At 39.5% G+C, this 17,760-nt stretch overlaps 1 protein-coding gene across 2 annotated transcripts in view; it reads right to left on the bottom strand.

Moving 5' to 3' along the window:
* RPS6KA2 (ribosomal protein S6 kinase A2) overlaps nucleotides 1-17,760 on the bottom strand; it is a 202,825-nt gene that overhangs the window by 59,520 nt on the left and 125,545 nt on the right. For both annotated transcript variants that reach the window (XM_068405539.1, XM_068405624.1), the window contains exons 6-10: nucleotides 17,626-17,732; nucleotides 10,242-10,279; nucleotides 9,358-9,500; nucleotides 1,373-1,443; nucleotides 438-526 (exon numbers count right to left, since the gene is read on the bottom strand). In XM_068405539.1, the coding sequence (XP_068261640.1) occupies nucleotides 438-526; nucleotides 1,373-1,443; nucleotides 9,358-9,500; nucleotides 10,242-10,279; nucleotides 17,626-17,732 (448 nt within the window). The remainder of the gene's footprint in view (nucleotides 1-437; nucleotides 527-1,372; nucleotides 1,444-9,357; nucleotides 9,501-10,241; nucleotides 10,280-17,625; nucleotides 17,733-17,760) is intronic.

Below are 17,760 nucleotides of genomic sequence, written 5' to 3'. Positions count from 1 at the left end.
AATGTTCCCAGCAAACAGAACGAGACAGCATCGAAACATATTTGAGAATGGGAGAGACAAATTCTACTCCCTCTTGCTCCTCACCTCAGATTTGCATCTAAATTATACAGAATTAAAAAGATACCTGTTTCTCAGTTCCCTATATTATCATATGCAGCAATTATCTTAAACCCCTCATAAATGCTGGCAGTTTACTCTCTCTCTTCACTGAAAAAATAAAACACAAGCTAATACCGTGTTTTAGATTCCAATGGTTTGCCTGTGCTCTTTGTAAATTTCTCTAGTACTGCTCAAGGTTCACTATGCTCCGGGAAGGAATGCAAAATGCCGCATAACAAAGAGGATAACTATCAGGGAAGATGCACCGAGAGAAACAATCACCACCTGACAAGGCAGAGCTCACATAACAAATGCCCTGATCAAATTCGTGCACATACCTAATCTGTTGGAGGGGTTCCTTTTGAAGAGGGCTCGCAGCAGGCTCTGGGCTTCTGTGCTCAAGAACTGCGGCATTCCCAGCTTGGCTCTGAAAGAACACAACACTTGAAAAGAAAATAGATTTTTCAAAAATTTTCTCCATCCCACTGTGGTTTAAAAAGTGGAATTGTAGTAGTCAGGACGGGCAGACACATGAATTCAGTGACCAAAGCTAACCTAAGCATAATGCAATACAGAGTGAGGACCTGATCTTTTTCTGTTGAAGTTAAAGGTTTTGCTGCTGGCTTCATTAGAGGTACAGTAGATCTGATGAATCTCATAACACCTTTTGCAACCTAAATAAGTAATTTTCTTACAGAATTTTTTTCACTTTTTTAGCTTGCTGGAATAAATTTGGGAATCAAGAGGAATTTAAACAAACAAACAAAACTTCAGGAAAATAATAATACTAAACCACATATTGATTAAAGAGAATAAAACTTTCCCCTTGGCAATTCACTGCTACAGAGAAAAAATATAATATTGAGCAAAGACAAGCTTCAAATACTTATGTCTGCACTTGACATTAAATTAACAGGAAATTTGCAAAGGAAAAGATTTGAAACTTGACAACAAAACATAAACTGTCCTGCAGAAATTTGACTCTTCCCACTTTTGTGTGGATGATCACATTGTTTATTCCAGAAAGTAAGGTACATTTCTTTTGTAAGGCCCTCTCAGTAATTCACTTCCTACTATTTCTTCTGAAGGCAATTTTAGAGCCACACGTAGGCATCAGCTGTGTGTGCCTTACCAAATTCGTGCCTTACATAGCTTTGAAAAACTCACCATGCACATTATTATTCTCTACCTTGCACATACTTAGGACCTATAGGCTGCCTGGAGGGTACAATTAATTCACAGTTAGAGGAACGAAAGCAGTTTTGGTACTCACTTGAGAATGAGTGCCATTGTCTCCTTTCTGTCTTTTCCCTGGAAGGGTAACGATCCTGTCAGCATCTCAAACTGTGGAGTAACAACAAAATGGTAAATCAAATGGGCATTGAGACGGTCTGTGTAGCTGATAGACACCACACCCACCATCTATTTCCAACACAACCGAAAACTTGAGGAAAAGAAATGGTCCAACAAGCTGTACTTCAGAAAAAAAATGACACACCCAGTCTGTATTATGCAGAACATGAAGGACCAACATGACTGTTTGGTTCACGACTCTTTACAAACTGTTTACAGTGATACTTGGGGTCAAGTTTCAGTATGTTTGGGAAGAAGTGTCATATATGCCATTTCCTCCAGCACCCGTTTTATGGCCAGTGATGAGATATTTGGCTGGGGGACCCTTAGTCTGAATGGGTATGGCTGTTCTTAGGTGTTTGGCATGAACTGTGGTGCAAGGAAAAGGGGTTCAACATGCCACTCCCCATCTCTTTAACTTGGGTCGAACCACCATTTTGATTGCATATTTGCACCACTTAGAGATGCCACTGCTATACTTTGCAGGAGAAACATGCACAAACCCCATACTCTCAAGGCATTTGAGTGTGCTTTTTCTCTCCTACTTTGGTTCCCCGGGGTGTATTCAGTGATGAATTTTGCAAGTGTTGCATTTAACTGAACTCAAATCTCAAAGCACAACTCAGCAATCATCATCAGTTATTTGCCTAACTCACACATGAAAACATCAATCAGTTGTGGGTCCTTTGAAACAGATTAGTGCCTTCAGTAAATTTGACAGGAATTTCACATTTGTAACAACAACAAAAAACAAAACAAAACAAAACCCCACGAGCCAAAGAAGCTCACCTAATATGGATTCAATACCAGGCCTCTCATGGAGGTCTTGCCGCAGTGTTTCGGGGGGCTATGAGTGGCAGCTGTTTCCTCTGACTAAGGGATAATGAAGGTTATGCATCACCAAACACAAAGACACCCAGAATGTAATTCAGCCCAGACACAAAGGAGGACAATGTCCACTGAGGGTAAGGAGAACTGTTCCTTGCTTATGTCTGTGACTCAGGCTTTGGATCTCTTCTACTATAATAAGTACCTACTAATTAATATTCATTGCTATAATTAAATACCTGTTAGGGCAGGACAGACTCTGCAACCCTTATGTAGTTTTTGTACCTTATCACACAAGTAACTTCACTGCTTTCAGGAAGCACATTTGTGCAAAAAAGGGTCCTTTCATTACCAAAACATGTGTCAGACTGCCCCACAGCATGACTCTTCCCTTTTCCTAGATTAAATATAGCCATACCATAAGAAAAATATATGAAAACATTAGAAAGTTATAACTGTGAAACTGTTATGCTAGTTTTGGGAGAAGGGCAGAGGAGACGTTTACAAGCCAGATAACTAATTGACTATAATTAATTGAAGGATTAATCTGCATTAGTAACAAGTTACATCAAGGCAATGAAACACATAGTAGAAACAAGGAGAAAACCCTTTTAAGAAGTGTGTATGGCTGACAATTATAAACAAGATTTGGAACACACAAAGGTGTTAACGCCTGCTTGGTTTAGGAGAGTCAAGAGAAGACCTGCCTGGTAGAGCTGGAGGAAAGCAGCTCATCTTCTAGAGAGAAACATGATGGGGGAGAATTTTTAAAACGGCTTAAATGGCATTGAAGCTCAAGCACTATTTTCAAAGTAATTCCAACCTATTAGAGCCTTAGTCCTCGTAAAAGTGTTCAGATATACTGGGGATGAGGGGCAGAGACCATTGCTTCCCAGGGCAGTAGCAGAAGTGGTACGTATTGTACCAAACCCTCCTCATGATTTCTAAAGAGTTTACGTTCAGGCTAAGTACCTAATGTTCACTTACACTTGCTCATGTTACTTTGTTGTTATAATAAATCTAATTTAACAGCACTAATAATGACTGCTACAGCTCATTTATTTTGGCAGAAATGGGCTTGACGCTGCTGATGCAGATGATATATATATAAGCAACTGCTTGGTCAGTGACTATGTGGGAAGAAGACGACTGTAGCTCCCACCTACCATAATATCACAGAAAGATCTGCAAATGCACTGTGGGTGCAAGGGGCCAAGCAACCTAAAGTCAAGAAATTCAGATGCAGTGTCCAAGAGGGAAGGAATGAAGGAAAAAAGAAATTTAAGTTGCAGGAGGAAGCAGGGGAAATGACCGTCCTGGAGGCTGTAGGGAATATTTACTGCGCTGCTCTAATGGCTAGCACTTTGTTACCACGTGTCTCCAATTACACAGGTCTAATGTTGAGATTAATTCAGATTCAGAAGAAATGCACTTAACATCAATATTTAAAGCGAAAGGCAGCTACATGAGTTAAATGTACCAGAGCTTTTTACTTCAATTAACTCAACTAAGCAGCAGCTGGAAGAAACCATTGGTTTCTCAGTTGCAGTCCTGATTAAATCTGTTGAAGGTTAAAAATGAAATAAGACGACTGAAAAAATATATAAATTGTAATAGTTCATCTCACCAGTTAAAGCTACTACTTTACCACACATAACCTGTTTTCCAGCTTATTTTTTAAAAAAATCGAAAATCTTGCTAAACCTAAACATGCAAACAGAAGTGAGCACTTGCTGCTAACACCCTTGCACATAAATAGAGTTGTATGGATCACAGGAGGCTGACAAGGAGCTGAGCCTAGGTGTGAAGAAACTCTAGTATTTTTGGCTATTAAAGCAGACCCTATAGTTTTGCTGGGAGACTCAGTTTTCACTTTCCCCACTTCCCCATCTGTATAAACCATCTGTCTGCCCCTTGCCTTCCAGTGGTTTGGTTCCTGGGTATTCTGGAGGGCCACCTTCTGTCATCCAGTACTTCAGAAGGCTGTGCCTCCCTCCAACCTTGACTTCCTTTCTGTACCAGCATTTAGCAAGAAAGGCAAATATTCCCTGTTCCAGTTCAGCTGCCTATTAAGAGAACCACAGAATTAAAGCTCAATGGGAAGGGGCCTCTGGAATCACCTAATCCAGCCCCTGCTTAGGTCTCGACGTACTCTGCAGTGCTTCCTTTCTCTAGTTTTCAGGGCAATCTCCAATTTCAGTAGGCAAAATACCACCACTGGAGACCCCAGAAGATACACATGTGGAAGACCTTGGAAAAGAGGGCCGTGTTTCCTGAAAGAATGGATTCAAGAAGCGACCCTGGTAGGTCATTAAGGAAGATAACGAACCAGAAAAAATCCACAGCCTGGGGTAATTGCCAGATGAATCTTCCTAGCAGATGGAAGGAGAGCACATTGTGCAAATTACTTCAGCCCAAGTTTGCTAAAGTATTGTGAGCCTAGGATAAAATTCAGGGTTATAAAGAAACTTGATACCACCCAGTTTTGGAGAGCAGAGAGAGACACTCTTGTCAGGACGGCCAGGTTCCCCTCTCAACATTTCCAGTAATTTTCCAGGTAGCTGGGAGCTGATCAGCCATTCAGTTTTATCATCTGTAAAATGCATTAACTTTTTTTCATTATTAGCCAGGTATGAAGCATAATGAATTAGTGTTTGCAAAGGGTTTGGATACCTTCATATAGCAGCTAGCATAAACATTCAAAATACTGTTCATAAAGACCATCTCTTGCACTGGGAATAATACAAGTGTTATGATGGGATTTTGTAAAAGACTGTATTGCTTTGATGTCTCATGTTGATTCTTCCAATGCCGCTGTACAGTTACTACAAAATTACTACAGAGCTGACTACTTTGGATACCAAAAGGATATTTTATTTTCTTGTGAGGACTTCACTACTTACATATTCACTACATTGCTGACAAATATAAATACATTTCTTTTTATTCTCTAATTATATTCCCCTCTCTGCTCATATGACTCTCAAAGGTGTACAGCGTTTGTTTCCTGAACTGAAACAGGTACAACTTCCATGAGGTCTGTGGCCTTGTAATTCAGCTGGTACGATGAACTACAAACCCACTGCTTTGAGAGGCCTCCCAAGAGAATTGTGCATGTTATATCATGCAGACCAGTTTATCTGGCTTCAGAGATGGCAGTCTGGGCATCAAGGCTCTTGCAGCACAGCTGAAAAGGTATTAGTCATATACACAACTTTTTGCAATTTCAGTCAATCACTTGTTCATGCAGATCTCTTGATGCAAAGCTTTTGTAGAATATGTCCCATCCAAAATCTCCAACGCAATGAGTAATATGCAGGAAGGCAGAAAAGGAAGCCTGTCTGGTCATGATTAACCATGTAAATTCACCAGCACAAAATTTTAATTTGGTCCCAGCAGTCATCATCACATACTAAATGAGAGGCAGGTACTATCCTCTGCAATGCTTGGTAACGATGAGTTTCAAGATTTCTGTTATGAGATACTCATTGACACATACTAAGCTACCATAAAACAATTCAAACAAACTGAGCAGCAAAAGAACAGAGCAGAGAACAATTTTAGTTCTGTGGCTTGTGTCAAAGACTTAACTGGTGGTAAATGAAGTTTTACTGTTGTTGATAGTAAAACTCCCACTGAATAATAATTAATAAAATAATTAAGAACATAGTAATTCAAGACCAGAATTCAGTCTTTTTCAGATACGTTTGTTTTGATATTAATAATCACAACGTGCCCCATTTAAGGTTGCCTTCAGGGATCATTCAGTTTGATTCTAGCCTGTGCCCTGGTCAGTGCAGGTTGGCAAGGAGCTGCTAGCACAACCCAACTCTTCATACTGTAGCATTAATCCCTCTTCACAGAACATAACAGATAAGAGATTGTTTGGTTGTTCTTCTGATAGCTAGGTTACAGGCCATTTTATCACTATCTGCCTAATATGTTCCCACTTTTGATTAAAATTTTACATATGAAAATGATACTATCACATTCACTTCCTTTCAATCTATGCATATTCCACCAACTGGTATATTTTCTTTGTATATTTTACATCATACTGCAAACTACTTAGAGAGAAATGCTAATAAATCATTTGGATACCATTTAATTCTCTTCAGTTTTTCAGACTGGCAGAAAACCAGCTTCCCTAATAGACCATATAAGTGACAGACCAAGAAAAACAAGGAGAAATGAGGAGAGCGAAAGACAGCATCAGAAAATCCTCCCACACTTTTAGTGTATGGAAATACCCTTTTTCTGCCCCAACCAGTTAATTGTTAAAAAGGAAAAAAACTGAACTTATTAGAGCAATTTTTCTCTAAGATGTCTGGTAGCACTCAAAGGCTTAAAGCATTAGCTTACAGTTAAAAAGATTTTGCTCTCTTTAACTCATCTCCTTTTATATGGATTCTTATCTTTTCTAATTCTAATACATTGAATCCCTGGGGGAGGCGACGAAAAGAGAGATGGAGGGGAAAAAAAAAAAGAAAGCCTAGCAAAAACCAGCAGGGGAAGGAGCCAAGTTCATTAGCAGGTGAAAGAAAAACAATCTATACACCAAGTACACCATCATTTAACTGAAGACAGACAGTGAGAAGGCACAGCCATCCTCCAAAACAAAATATATAATAAAAAAAAATTAATGGTTGAGATATATTTATTATATGAGATATGACCTATTGATTTTTCTGAATAAACGTATATGGTTCAGAAGTGCTGAGCATCCACAAATGGATTTGTGGCCATAGGAGATAAGGATGTTCCACTCCTTTTACATTCAGGCAATAAATTACAATATTTACTTAGATTAACTGCTGTCAACCAGCTAGATGTTGGTTGATGTAGGCCTTTCCCACCCCAAATTTTCACTAGTTTTCACATTGCTTCCTATCCTTACTTCATTTAGTGGCACCAGTTGTCTACTTACGGTAAACAAAATTTAAACATACTCTATGGATTGTGGTATGTAGTGTAATATATATCTATCTAAAATAGCTTCCATACCACAATGGAGCTGTATTAGAAGAGCAGATTGCTACGCTAATTTATGCTTCTGCCCTGGTTCTGCAGGGGAGCCATGACAACCATGGTGAGGTGCTATGTGAGCCACAGCTGCAGTGCTGCGCTGCATTGCGCTGCATGTTGGTGGCTGTGCACTGAGCACTTGGGTAGACCTGCAGCCTGCACACTTCAGGAGAGAGCAGCATCACATTTGTTATCTGAACATATCCCTGTGAGGGTAATAAACACGTGGTGTCTGGGCTCAAGGGACAGCACTATGCTTGATAAACCGATGCTGGAAATAACTGCTTCAAAAAACCTACAGCATTCACATAGCTTTTAAAAAAATCACAGTGCCACAAACGAATTTCTCCTCGATCTTCCCTTCTTCCTCGTCAGAAACAGTGGCATCACAGACTGAAGAGGCTGGATGGGTGCAGGAGGGAGGAGGTTAGCACCTGAACACCTAATTTTAGATGGCTGGCATGAGGAGGGTTCAATAACCTCTCTGAAAAACTTTCCTGACGCTGCATCCCAGTGTCAAATACTGCAGCACTCACGTGGATGTCATTGAGTCCTTCTCACAGGCCAAGCAGTTTCACTGTAGTCAGATATCTCTTGCAGAGCTCTTCTTGGAAAGTGTTTTCCAGGGCTTCACTTCTTAAGCAGTCGCGATCTTTCTTCTACTTTCCAGGTTAACTACATTTCACGATTAATTTATTCCTACCTGCTCTTGGGGCAACTCTTTAGCTGAAACAGCTCCTTTCTCTCTGTGGTGTTTTCCCCTGTGATATATTCATGGATGGTATAGGTACTATACAATCATTGGACCATTATTGGACTAAGAAGCATCTTTGAGTAATGAATTTCCCCTGCAACACTGAATCAAATACTTTATTATAATGGAGGCACGGGATCCACTTAATTTACTTTGTTTAGAAAAATATGGCTATCTCATCAAGTAAAATACCAGATTAATCTAGCACAACTGATTTTTGGTAAGTTCATGTTGCACTTTAACTAATTTTTCATTGATTTTCATGTATAAAAAATGAATTAGCATATTTTCTCATGCTGATTCCATTTAAACTCCCTCCAAAATAGCTTGCAGGACTCTTAAAAGTTAAGCAACAGGGGGGAAAATCTGCAACTTTTGTATAGCTTATCCAATGCAAAGACATGTAAGAAAAAGATTAATTCCTAACTATTCCTCTGTGCCAACTGATAAATTTGTGTCTGTTTCTGGTGATTTCCCCCCTGTGAAGAGCAGTCATTTTAAAACTGTTTCACATACACCATTTTAAAACCAGCTTCAGCGTGCACTCAGAGCAAAGCAAACATCCCAAACTAGTCATCATCAAGACATAGCAAAATGGTAGAAGAAGAAAGGAGGATGATATGGTGCCTGTATGTATTTGTTTTCTTTTCCCACCAGGAGAAAAGAGAGGTTTTTGAGTGATAGTCTCCCACCAGCTAATACGACTACAGGAAATCCACTGCCAGTCTGAAAACTACCTTAATCTCACTAGCGGAACAAGAGTCAGCAACGCTGATGAGAAGACGACAGATGAATGGCAAAAGAACAACTGAGGTCCTGTGAAACACTCAGAGTGCCGTCTAAAGTACGTCCTTTTTAATCTATACTTTGCAGAAAAAAAAGAGTAAATTTCTGAGTTTCTCTAAGAGGGTGTCCCTAACATCTGAAAATTGCTGCTTGGGGAATCGTTTCCTAATAGGAATCATGTTAGTAACTAAGCACATGTTTCTTCCGAAATGCTTGTGCTCCTCTGAGGTTGCCCTGTCCTGTTTCTGTGTAGCAGAAATATTCATGGCTCATGGTAATCAACCAAGAGAGCAAAGGACTGTGAGAACAGAGAGAGAGAATCTGGGGCCAAATGCTACCTCATATACTGCCAGGAGCAGCTGGTTCCCTATCACTGATGCAATGAAAATGATCAAGCAATCATTACACATCTACTTTTCTATCAACCCTTAATTGCTGGAAGCAGTACTTTTTATCTGAGGATCTGGTCACTCCTACACCCCTCCAACAAACAAACACAACTTTTCCATTACCATGAGTACGCCGAAAGACCACCAGTCAGCACTCTGTGTATGTCCTCGTCGGTTGACCACCTCTGGTGCCATATACTCTATTGTCCCACAGAATGAATATGCTCTCTTGTCATGGTCGATGGCTTCTTTACTCAGACCAAAATCTAAATAAATTGAAACAAAAAAGACTTGTCAGGTCTTATTTACATTTTTTGTCACTTAAACTGTTCAAACAAAAAACACCAAACAGCTGATGAAGGACCCTTCTGTCTGCATGCAGAAAGGCCACAGGCTCATGTGCACTGAAGCCCTGCCTGTGTGGAGTGCCTGGCTGGAATTTGTTAATACATCCTGAAAGTAGATCTATCATTTTCTCTGTTCAGAATGAGGTTCTGGCCCAAAACAGAAGAGAGAGTTTAAAGAGACAGAAATACACAGTTCAGGTTTGGTGAAGACAATGCCGGTCAGGATTCTTGCTCAGATGACCAAAGCATTAGTAATAATAAGCCCAGATGGACAACAGTGAAAAGGATGGCCAGACAGCACCTCCAGGGTGGCAAAGGAATGTCATTCCAGGTGCCCTCTGCACAGTGATAATTCAGAGAATTTAATCTGGAGTAAGCAGCCATACTGGAAGCATCCTTTCATCCATAGAGGCAGCAGTCAAGCCTGCACACTTCACGTCAGTCAGAAGTACAATTTTACCAAGAAAACACCATGTTCTCCATGTGCTGTGCAGCATGGGTGCTTGACAAATTGCTAGAGAAGAGAAGCCCAACACTCAAACTCTTCTGGCTTCTGAGTTTTTGTAAGCAAACTCTTTCCGAGCAAAGATCAAGATGCGTGGAACATACTGCAGAAAAGAAATCAGCTTGTAGACATGGAGTTTTCCATTCCTCACATACCTGTTATCTTAATGTGTCCCTCTTCATCAAGAAGAATGCTGTAAAGCAAAAAAGCAAACATTCATTCATTAGGCAGGCACAGAGTGCAGTTAACAAACATGAATAAAACATGTTTAAGACAGGTAAGGCGATATGCAAGACTCAAATACATGTGTAAACAAACTTTCAGTGGATTATATGCCTCCAGAAAGAAGAATGATCCTCAAACGTCTGTCTCATCTCATGCCTGAAGCACGCATGGCCTGTGGCAGTTGTATGGTGAGCCTCCTCCTTACTCCATAGCATGCTCAGGGTGGGCATGCAAACTGAGCTCAGAAAGAACAGGGTGTTCAAAGTCAACAACTGCAGAGTATCTGCTTCCAGCAGGGGAAGGAGCTACAGGTTTTCTGCTCTTCTCATAATAATAAAAGCAAGCACACAAATAATCAGGGCTTGGATTCACTGGACCTAAAATTAACTCCAAAGATAGATATGTTCATGCTGAAGTAATAGAAGTGTTCGTAGAGCATAATGACTAGTCACAGCCTAACTGCATGGATCTCAGCCCCTGCTAATTTATTCTGTCTGGAAGCATAAATGAAAATTCAGCCTGGAAGCCAAGTTCAAGTGTTCTCACATTTGCCACCTGTCAACATATTTTATTCTCACAAAGGTACTCCAACGTGAGAAAAATGACTGTCGTTCACAAAAAGCATTGTTAGTTTTTACGGAAACAAGAAGGAACACTGAAACAGAAAAATAATGATTTTTGGTAACTTTTCTGCCTATAAATACCGACACAGTAATGAGGGTGGTGTTTCTTCAGTTCTAGTTAGGTTTAGTATGTTTCTCTTTTCAAATTGGTCTAGCAAGGTGGCAGATATTTTTATATTACCCTTCTCTTAGAGACTCACTTCAATCCAATTATTCAGGAAGAAAATAAGAGGGAAGTGAAACAAACACATTGGTCTATACTTTTGTGAAAGGTTGTCTCTGTACTGAAACATAATTGAAAAGAAATGATCATGTGTCATTCATTTGTGTGTTTAGAACAGACTGTTATTGTGTAACTCATCAAAGGCCAGCAGCTGAGTCACTATGTGTTCAATAATTAAAGCTTTTTCTTCTCGATAAAAGCATCTTTACTTCTATTCTTTCTCACCAGATTTCCCAAAGAGCCATAATTTTTAAGTACCAGCCTATAACAGGCATGTTTAAGTGTATTTTTGTGATTATAATCCCTAAACAAGAGGCTTGTGCTTCACAAGAGAACAGAATAAAACACCTGCCAGTATGGAAGCGAGGTGAACATATGAACTCCACAGACCTGGCTCTGGAAAAACAGCAAGAGGAGTACAGCTCACAGAAATCACCTCAAGTTTTGCCCCACACCCAGGAAGCCCCTGTGAATAACAATGCAATTCAAAGGGTGTGGGATTTTCCCCAGAAACATCGATTTTATATTTCATCGATTTCCTATTGAAAATCCATGCTGCTTTTCTATGTATACAATACATGTTTTTCATTCCTTTACCCTCATTAGAGGGTTCATAGTTTACCCTCATTAAAGGGATGGAGACAATACCAACAGCTATCTGACTAATAATACTGTCTTAGGTTAAGCGAGCCTAAGTGTGACATTTTCTCACACTAAATGTTTGTATGAGCAGAAAAATGAAGGGATCCTGTTTTCCTATGGATGTGGATCCTATATCCCCTAAAACTTGATCTACAGTTCTGTCCTCTGTCTCATGTTCCCTAATCACCCTTATATGATGCCCTCAGCTGCCTGAAGCTTCCCTATGGCCCCTGACAGCACCCTTTGGACAGCTGGGTGTTTCCACATTTGCCATTTCCAACACAAACAATGCTATGGTTATGAACAGAAAATTACATTCAATGTAAAAAGAAAATATGTTAACAGTGAGAAAAAGATAATTGTTGCACTGAATTAGCTTTGAGTAACATTAAGGAGCAAAGAACAATGTACCCGCTTCTAAGCATCCGGTTTACAATAACAGACTAATGGTTTTTCTTTGACTGTGGAAGCAAACTTATTCTCTGATCATACTTTCTGTCTTCTCTTTTTATCTCTATCACTTTACAGTTCCTTTTTATTCCACACTGTCAGTAGTAGAAAATCTATTGTGACAATCACAATTACTTTAGCTATGGTTTGCAGGACCAGCAAATCTGAAATAAGCTAGTGTTATTTTGCAGAAAGGAAAAAAGGACCAGAAGTTTTTGATGTGATTCAGGCTTGAGAAAAATTTTTCTTCTAAATCAATGTTTTGAAATGATAAAACCATATAAAGTAGACTACTTCTAAATATTAAACTAGGCTATAATCCCGTTGAGCGATAACCTCTCACTACAAGGTTTTTTCATTTTATTTGTTCAGTTTAAGGTTTGAGTGTGTTTACAGGATACTATCATTGTCAACCTGTTCTTTATTTCAAAACAGTAACAACATTTTAGCCTCAGGATCATCCCACAAACATTCAAACTGCTTTCATTGACCTCAGTTTAAAAGTATGTCTTGAGAAAACGAAGGCTGAAAATCTCCACGTTAGAGGCTGGGAAGCTTAGCTAGTAGCAGGGGAATGACATACTCCAAGTTACAGGAGAAGCTCATAGTAGAACTAAGACTGCAACCTCCTTAGCAGTTTTTTGCTGCAACTTTAGCACAGGGATAAAGAGTCTTTGTTATTAGTTGTTGAGATTATTTTATAGCGACTCTTAAATCAAGGTTTCTCTCTCTCTCTTTATTTTTAATTTTGAGTCATGTCTTTTAGGCTGCACATTGAACTCCAATATGCCCAAATCATTGTGAAGTTCTGCCAAATCTATTAAAGCTGGAACTCAGGGGTTTGTTTTTTGTGATTTAAGTTGCTTTCCAAGTCAGCTCAGTTGTGCAGAAAATTCAACCCACACTTTTTGTTTTTCAGAAGTTGTAGCCAAAATTTCAGGTTGGAAAGAAAACCTAGAACTTCATAAACAGTGTTTAACTTGATTGCAGGCTTTGTTATGAAAGTACCAGATAGAGTGAAGTATTCAAATATCTCCCAAAGAGATGAAGATTCTCACAAACTGTCCACCTTTTGTGACATTTCAGTGTTTGCATGACCCCATACTATCCCACTGTGCTGAACACTCTTATGCCAAACTCATCTCTGCTGTAGCTTCATTGACACCATGAAGTCCCAAATGGGGACAGCTTACTTTGATGGAAGATGATGGTGATTTTCCACCAAAAGTCTTTGTCCTTTACTAATACTCAGATCTTCACTCTCTACACAGGGCAGGTACGTTCATGAATGAATTGCCATGGTTTGCAACATGCTGCATTAAGCAGTGGTGGTTTGTTTTTTTTAAAATATAGTTCAACAATATGGGAGTTGTTACATGGGCAGTTATGTGAGCTGTCCCTTGTACAGACAGCTGAGGGCATTACAATGTAAACCATTCCTTGTTAATCAAAGCCCCTACGACAGAACTGTATCAAGGTGCATCTGAATACCTGGAGACAGAAAAGGCAAAAATAAATTTAAAAAGTCTGTGCATTCTCAGAAGGTATAGTTACTTCTAAAGTCACTCGTACCCTTAAGCCACAGCATAAGAAATAACATATGGATCATGTAGTACTTTATAATAAGTTCCATTTTTCTAGTTTGGTATATCTATCACATTTAATAGCTTGATCCTGCAGTTCTTAAACAGAAACATGCCTCACCATGTAAGTAACTCCACAGGTTTCAGTGCGACTGAACAGTACCTTGTTCCACAAGGGATGCCACTGAAACCAGCAAGATAACTAAAGGAGAAGAATTTGGCAGCAACAATTTAAGGGAAGAAGCATCTGCTTGTTCTAAACAAGACTTCAACAAGGAAACTCGATTGCTTGCCTTTTTGAAGTAAGTACAGCTAACTTTATAACAACTCCAGGAGTATATATTTTGGTTGTTCTTAAAATTAATTCATAGCTTTGAATTGTTAGCATGGATTTTTGCTCAGGGAATCTTAAAAAATGTTGAACCTTAAATTTTAATGTACTGAGGGTTCTTTCAAGTGGTCTGAACAGTGCTACTTTCTAACTAGTCGTCTGACATAATTCCAACGAACTTCATTTTAGGATACTTACAGAGCTGACACGCAATCTCAAACCTATTAGCAGTTACTTTTGTGAGCTTCTGGAGGACAGCAAAGCACTGAACAATGGAAGGTCAAATACAGTTCCTATCTTTAGGCAAAGGGAGAGAGAGAATTTTGAAATTATGAACTAGTAATTTATTTCCAGTTCTGCAAATCTGATAGAGTAAACCTTGTGCTCTACTCAGACTGGTAATGCTTCTCCTGAAGACGCAGGTATAATTCTGCACATTGCACTTCAAAGGAGGTATGGATCAAGAGAAACCAAAGGGGAGGAATGAGAACCACTGAACACCTAGGAAGACTGACTGGTGAAGAACAGTTCAGTAGCTGGATTGTTTAGGGTACAGAAGAGAGGTCTGAGAACACAGATGTCCTCACAGTGCCCTGAGGCTGCTGCTGAGAGCAGAATGAGGTGGCTGGGGAGTCTAGGAGGACAGGCCAAGGAGCAATGGCCTGCAACTGCAGCAAAGACATTTCAAATTAGCTATTAGGAGCAACTTTCTAGATGTACAACTGGTGGAGCACTGCCGAGAGGCCTCCTATGGAGACCATGGGGTTTCCATCAGCTATTTTAAGAATAGGTTAGCAACACACCTGTAATGACCTTCATATATTTGGCCCTGCCCAGGGGCAAGGGGAGGATGAGAACATCCTGGGATGGTCCTAATTTTCTTTTATCATCTTATTTAGAGAGCTATCCTTTCCCAGATGTAGCTTAAAAATATATCACTTTTTTTTTTCTTCCCTTCAGAATGAATAATTTTTTCTTCTGTACCTGTTTTTTCACTCTAAACCTAAAGTTCCAGTGAAATCATGGGCTGTCACACTCTGCTGTCCTAGGCATGGCTACACATGAGCTTTGCACTTACAGAGCTATTTTTAAAGGATATGGTTTTCAATCTAACAGATGCCTTGATTTATCCCCAGGTATAAGCTTGAGTTATACCAGTTGGGTGATTCCCCTTCCTGTACAACAGTAGTTATATTCATGTAAAGTAATTTTATACCATGACAGTCATATCCAGATTCAACTGTATCACTGGTATCTACTTAACTATATATCAAAGACCATAAACCAAAGATTCAGAAGTTAGGAAATACCAGAATGAGGGCTGCCACCTTAACTTTACACAGTGATCACACTGTATAAAGGTCTTTAATTATATGATGATACTTTTTGTTTTCTTCCAGAGAACTCCTGCCTCAGTTGGCAGAACAGATAATACTTGGGGATTTAGCGGAGCGGTACAGTGAAGCGAATTGCTGGCTTGTCCCAGGTCAGACGAAAATGCACAGGTAACTGGGTTCCATCTTCGCCTTTTCGACATGTTTCTGTGTGACAATGGCAAATCAGTGACACCTTCCTTTCTTAGGTGAGCTCTAATTTCTCAATTCACTGATCCCTGATTTGAGACACTGTAATTTGGTCTGCAGAAATTTTAAGTGCTCTCACTTGCAAGTGAAGTCAGTGAGAGATATGCTTTGAAATGTAAAGTGACACATAATGCTGAGAAATCAGGTTCTCAGTATCTCAAATACAGTGAATAGATTTGACATGCACTTAATTTTCTCCTCAGTTTCTAACTTCTCCTAAAGCAAAAAATTACAGCATGTGCCTATAAACATAACAGCACCGTGACTTATATTTGAGTGAGCCTGTATGGCTCATGTTTGGATACCTTCTAATAGCACCTTCATATATCATGTGTTAGTTTGAAAAACAGCTTCATCTAACACCAGAAAGAAAAGTAGTGCATGAGTCATACTAACACTCCCTAGAAACAAAGTTTAAAACTGAAAACCTCTAATTGGAGTTATTCTTTAACATGCATGTTTGTTCATGCCGAATGAATAAAATAGCAATTCAGAATGAAGTTGAAACCGAAGAGCTACTATCAGATGATGCAACAGCACATGGCGGTGGCAGCAATGGTGTGACCGCTGCCTACCTGCATTTCATATTGTGTGACAAACTGGTACCTTCATCCCTCCAGTGGTTTAATTTGGAGGATGACTTCCTGTGTTTGCCAAAGACTCTGGTTTTCAGTTTTGGTTGCGTAAACAGGCAATACTGCAAATTTCAGTCACCTGAGAAAGGGTCTCTAGCCCAAAGGACTGAGTGCTCTGGTTATGTACATCTGCATGAATTCATCTAGTACTACCACTATTGCTGTTGTAGCCAAAACATAAAATTGAATTTATAGTTTAAATGACATAGTACAGTGTTGTAGATAAATAGTTTCCTTCCCTTCAACTTCTCTCCTACAAAGCTCACCTTCTATTACTCTATTATATTAGTGCCTTATTTTGTCAATGAGTGTGAAAGCAATAGCACTCCATTTTAAGGAAAGAGCTGTATATTTTTGAACTTCATGTCGTAGAAGGAAAAGTCTGCTCTGCTGTTATATGGAAGCTTATACAACAGCCAAGCAGACTGCTCTCAGTGGTCATCCTTTTTAAATGACGGTGACCATTACATTAAAAAGGCTGGTAACTCTGAAATGTTGCAGTCTGTTTTATTGGAGCTGGCACAGAAGATGCAGGCAAAGCACCAGGCAAGAGGAATGGAATAAAAACAATATCATGTCACTCCCAGTGACAGCACTGGAGGTGTCATTTGGTCTACTGAGGTACTGCAAAGAAAAAAGAGAAAGGAAAATCCTCTATAGCACCACATTAGGAATAGAAAATAGCTGCAAGTATAAGCAAGAATCATTTTTTGGAAAATATTTTGGATCATTAATAAAAGTGTTTTTAAGATCCTGATTATCATGTCTCTCATGAGCTAATACACACACTAGTTTTCAGAGATGCTCATTTACTTTAAACAATAGATACAAGAAAACCAAACGATGCCACAACATATTTTGTATGAGCTGGAAGTGGAGTTGCTTTCAGCAGTTCATACAACACTAAGGAGAAGGCCAGATTAAACACTGCAAATGGAGAACAGCGCTTCTGAAGTCAAAGGCACAGAGATCTGAATCCCGTGTTGAGATCATTCACTAAACTGAAAGCCAGGCACACAGAGGCCACATCATACTGGAACAGAGTCAAAGTATTTGGCCTTATGCTAAAATGATATGATAGAAAGACCCTACTCCTGATGGTGAGTGTCTCACATATAGAGTCTCACGTACAAGAAGGAAGGCAGAGCCTCTGGCACCTTTTGACTTACTAGCGTGACAAGGAGCAAAAACGACTTAAAAGCTCACGTATTTATGTTTCGGCTCGCTCTTTCTCATTAACTTACTTTTCTGGTTTTAGATCCCTGTAAATAATTCCAAGACCATGAAGGTGGTCTAACGCCAAGGCCAGCTCAGCTAAGTAGAACTTGACATCCTCTTCTGTAAACATCACCTAGAGAGAAGGAAGAGAAGAACAGGTC

Source organism: Nyctibius grandis, chromosome 1 (assembly GCF_013368605.1).
Source record: "Nyctibius grandis isolate bNycGra1 chromosome 1, bNycGra1.pri, whole genome shotgun sequence".
Taxonomy (NCBI): domain Eukaryota; kingdom Metazoa; phylum Chordata; class Aves; order Nyctibiiformes; family Nyctibiidae; genus Nyctibius; species Nyctibius grandis.
This window is presented reverse-complemented; position numbering and strand designations above follow the sequence as displayed.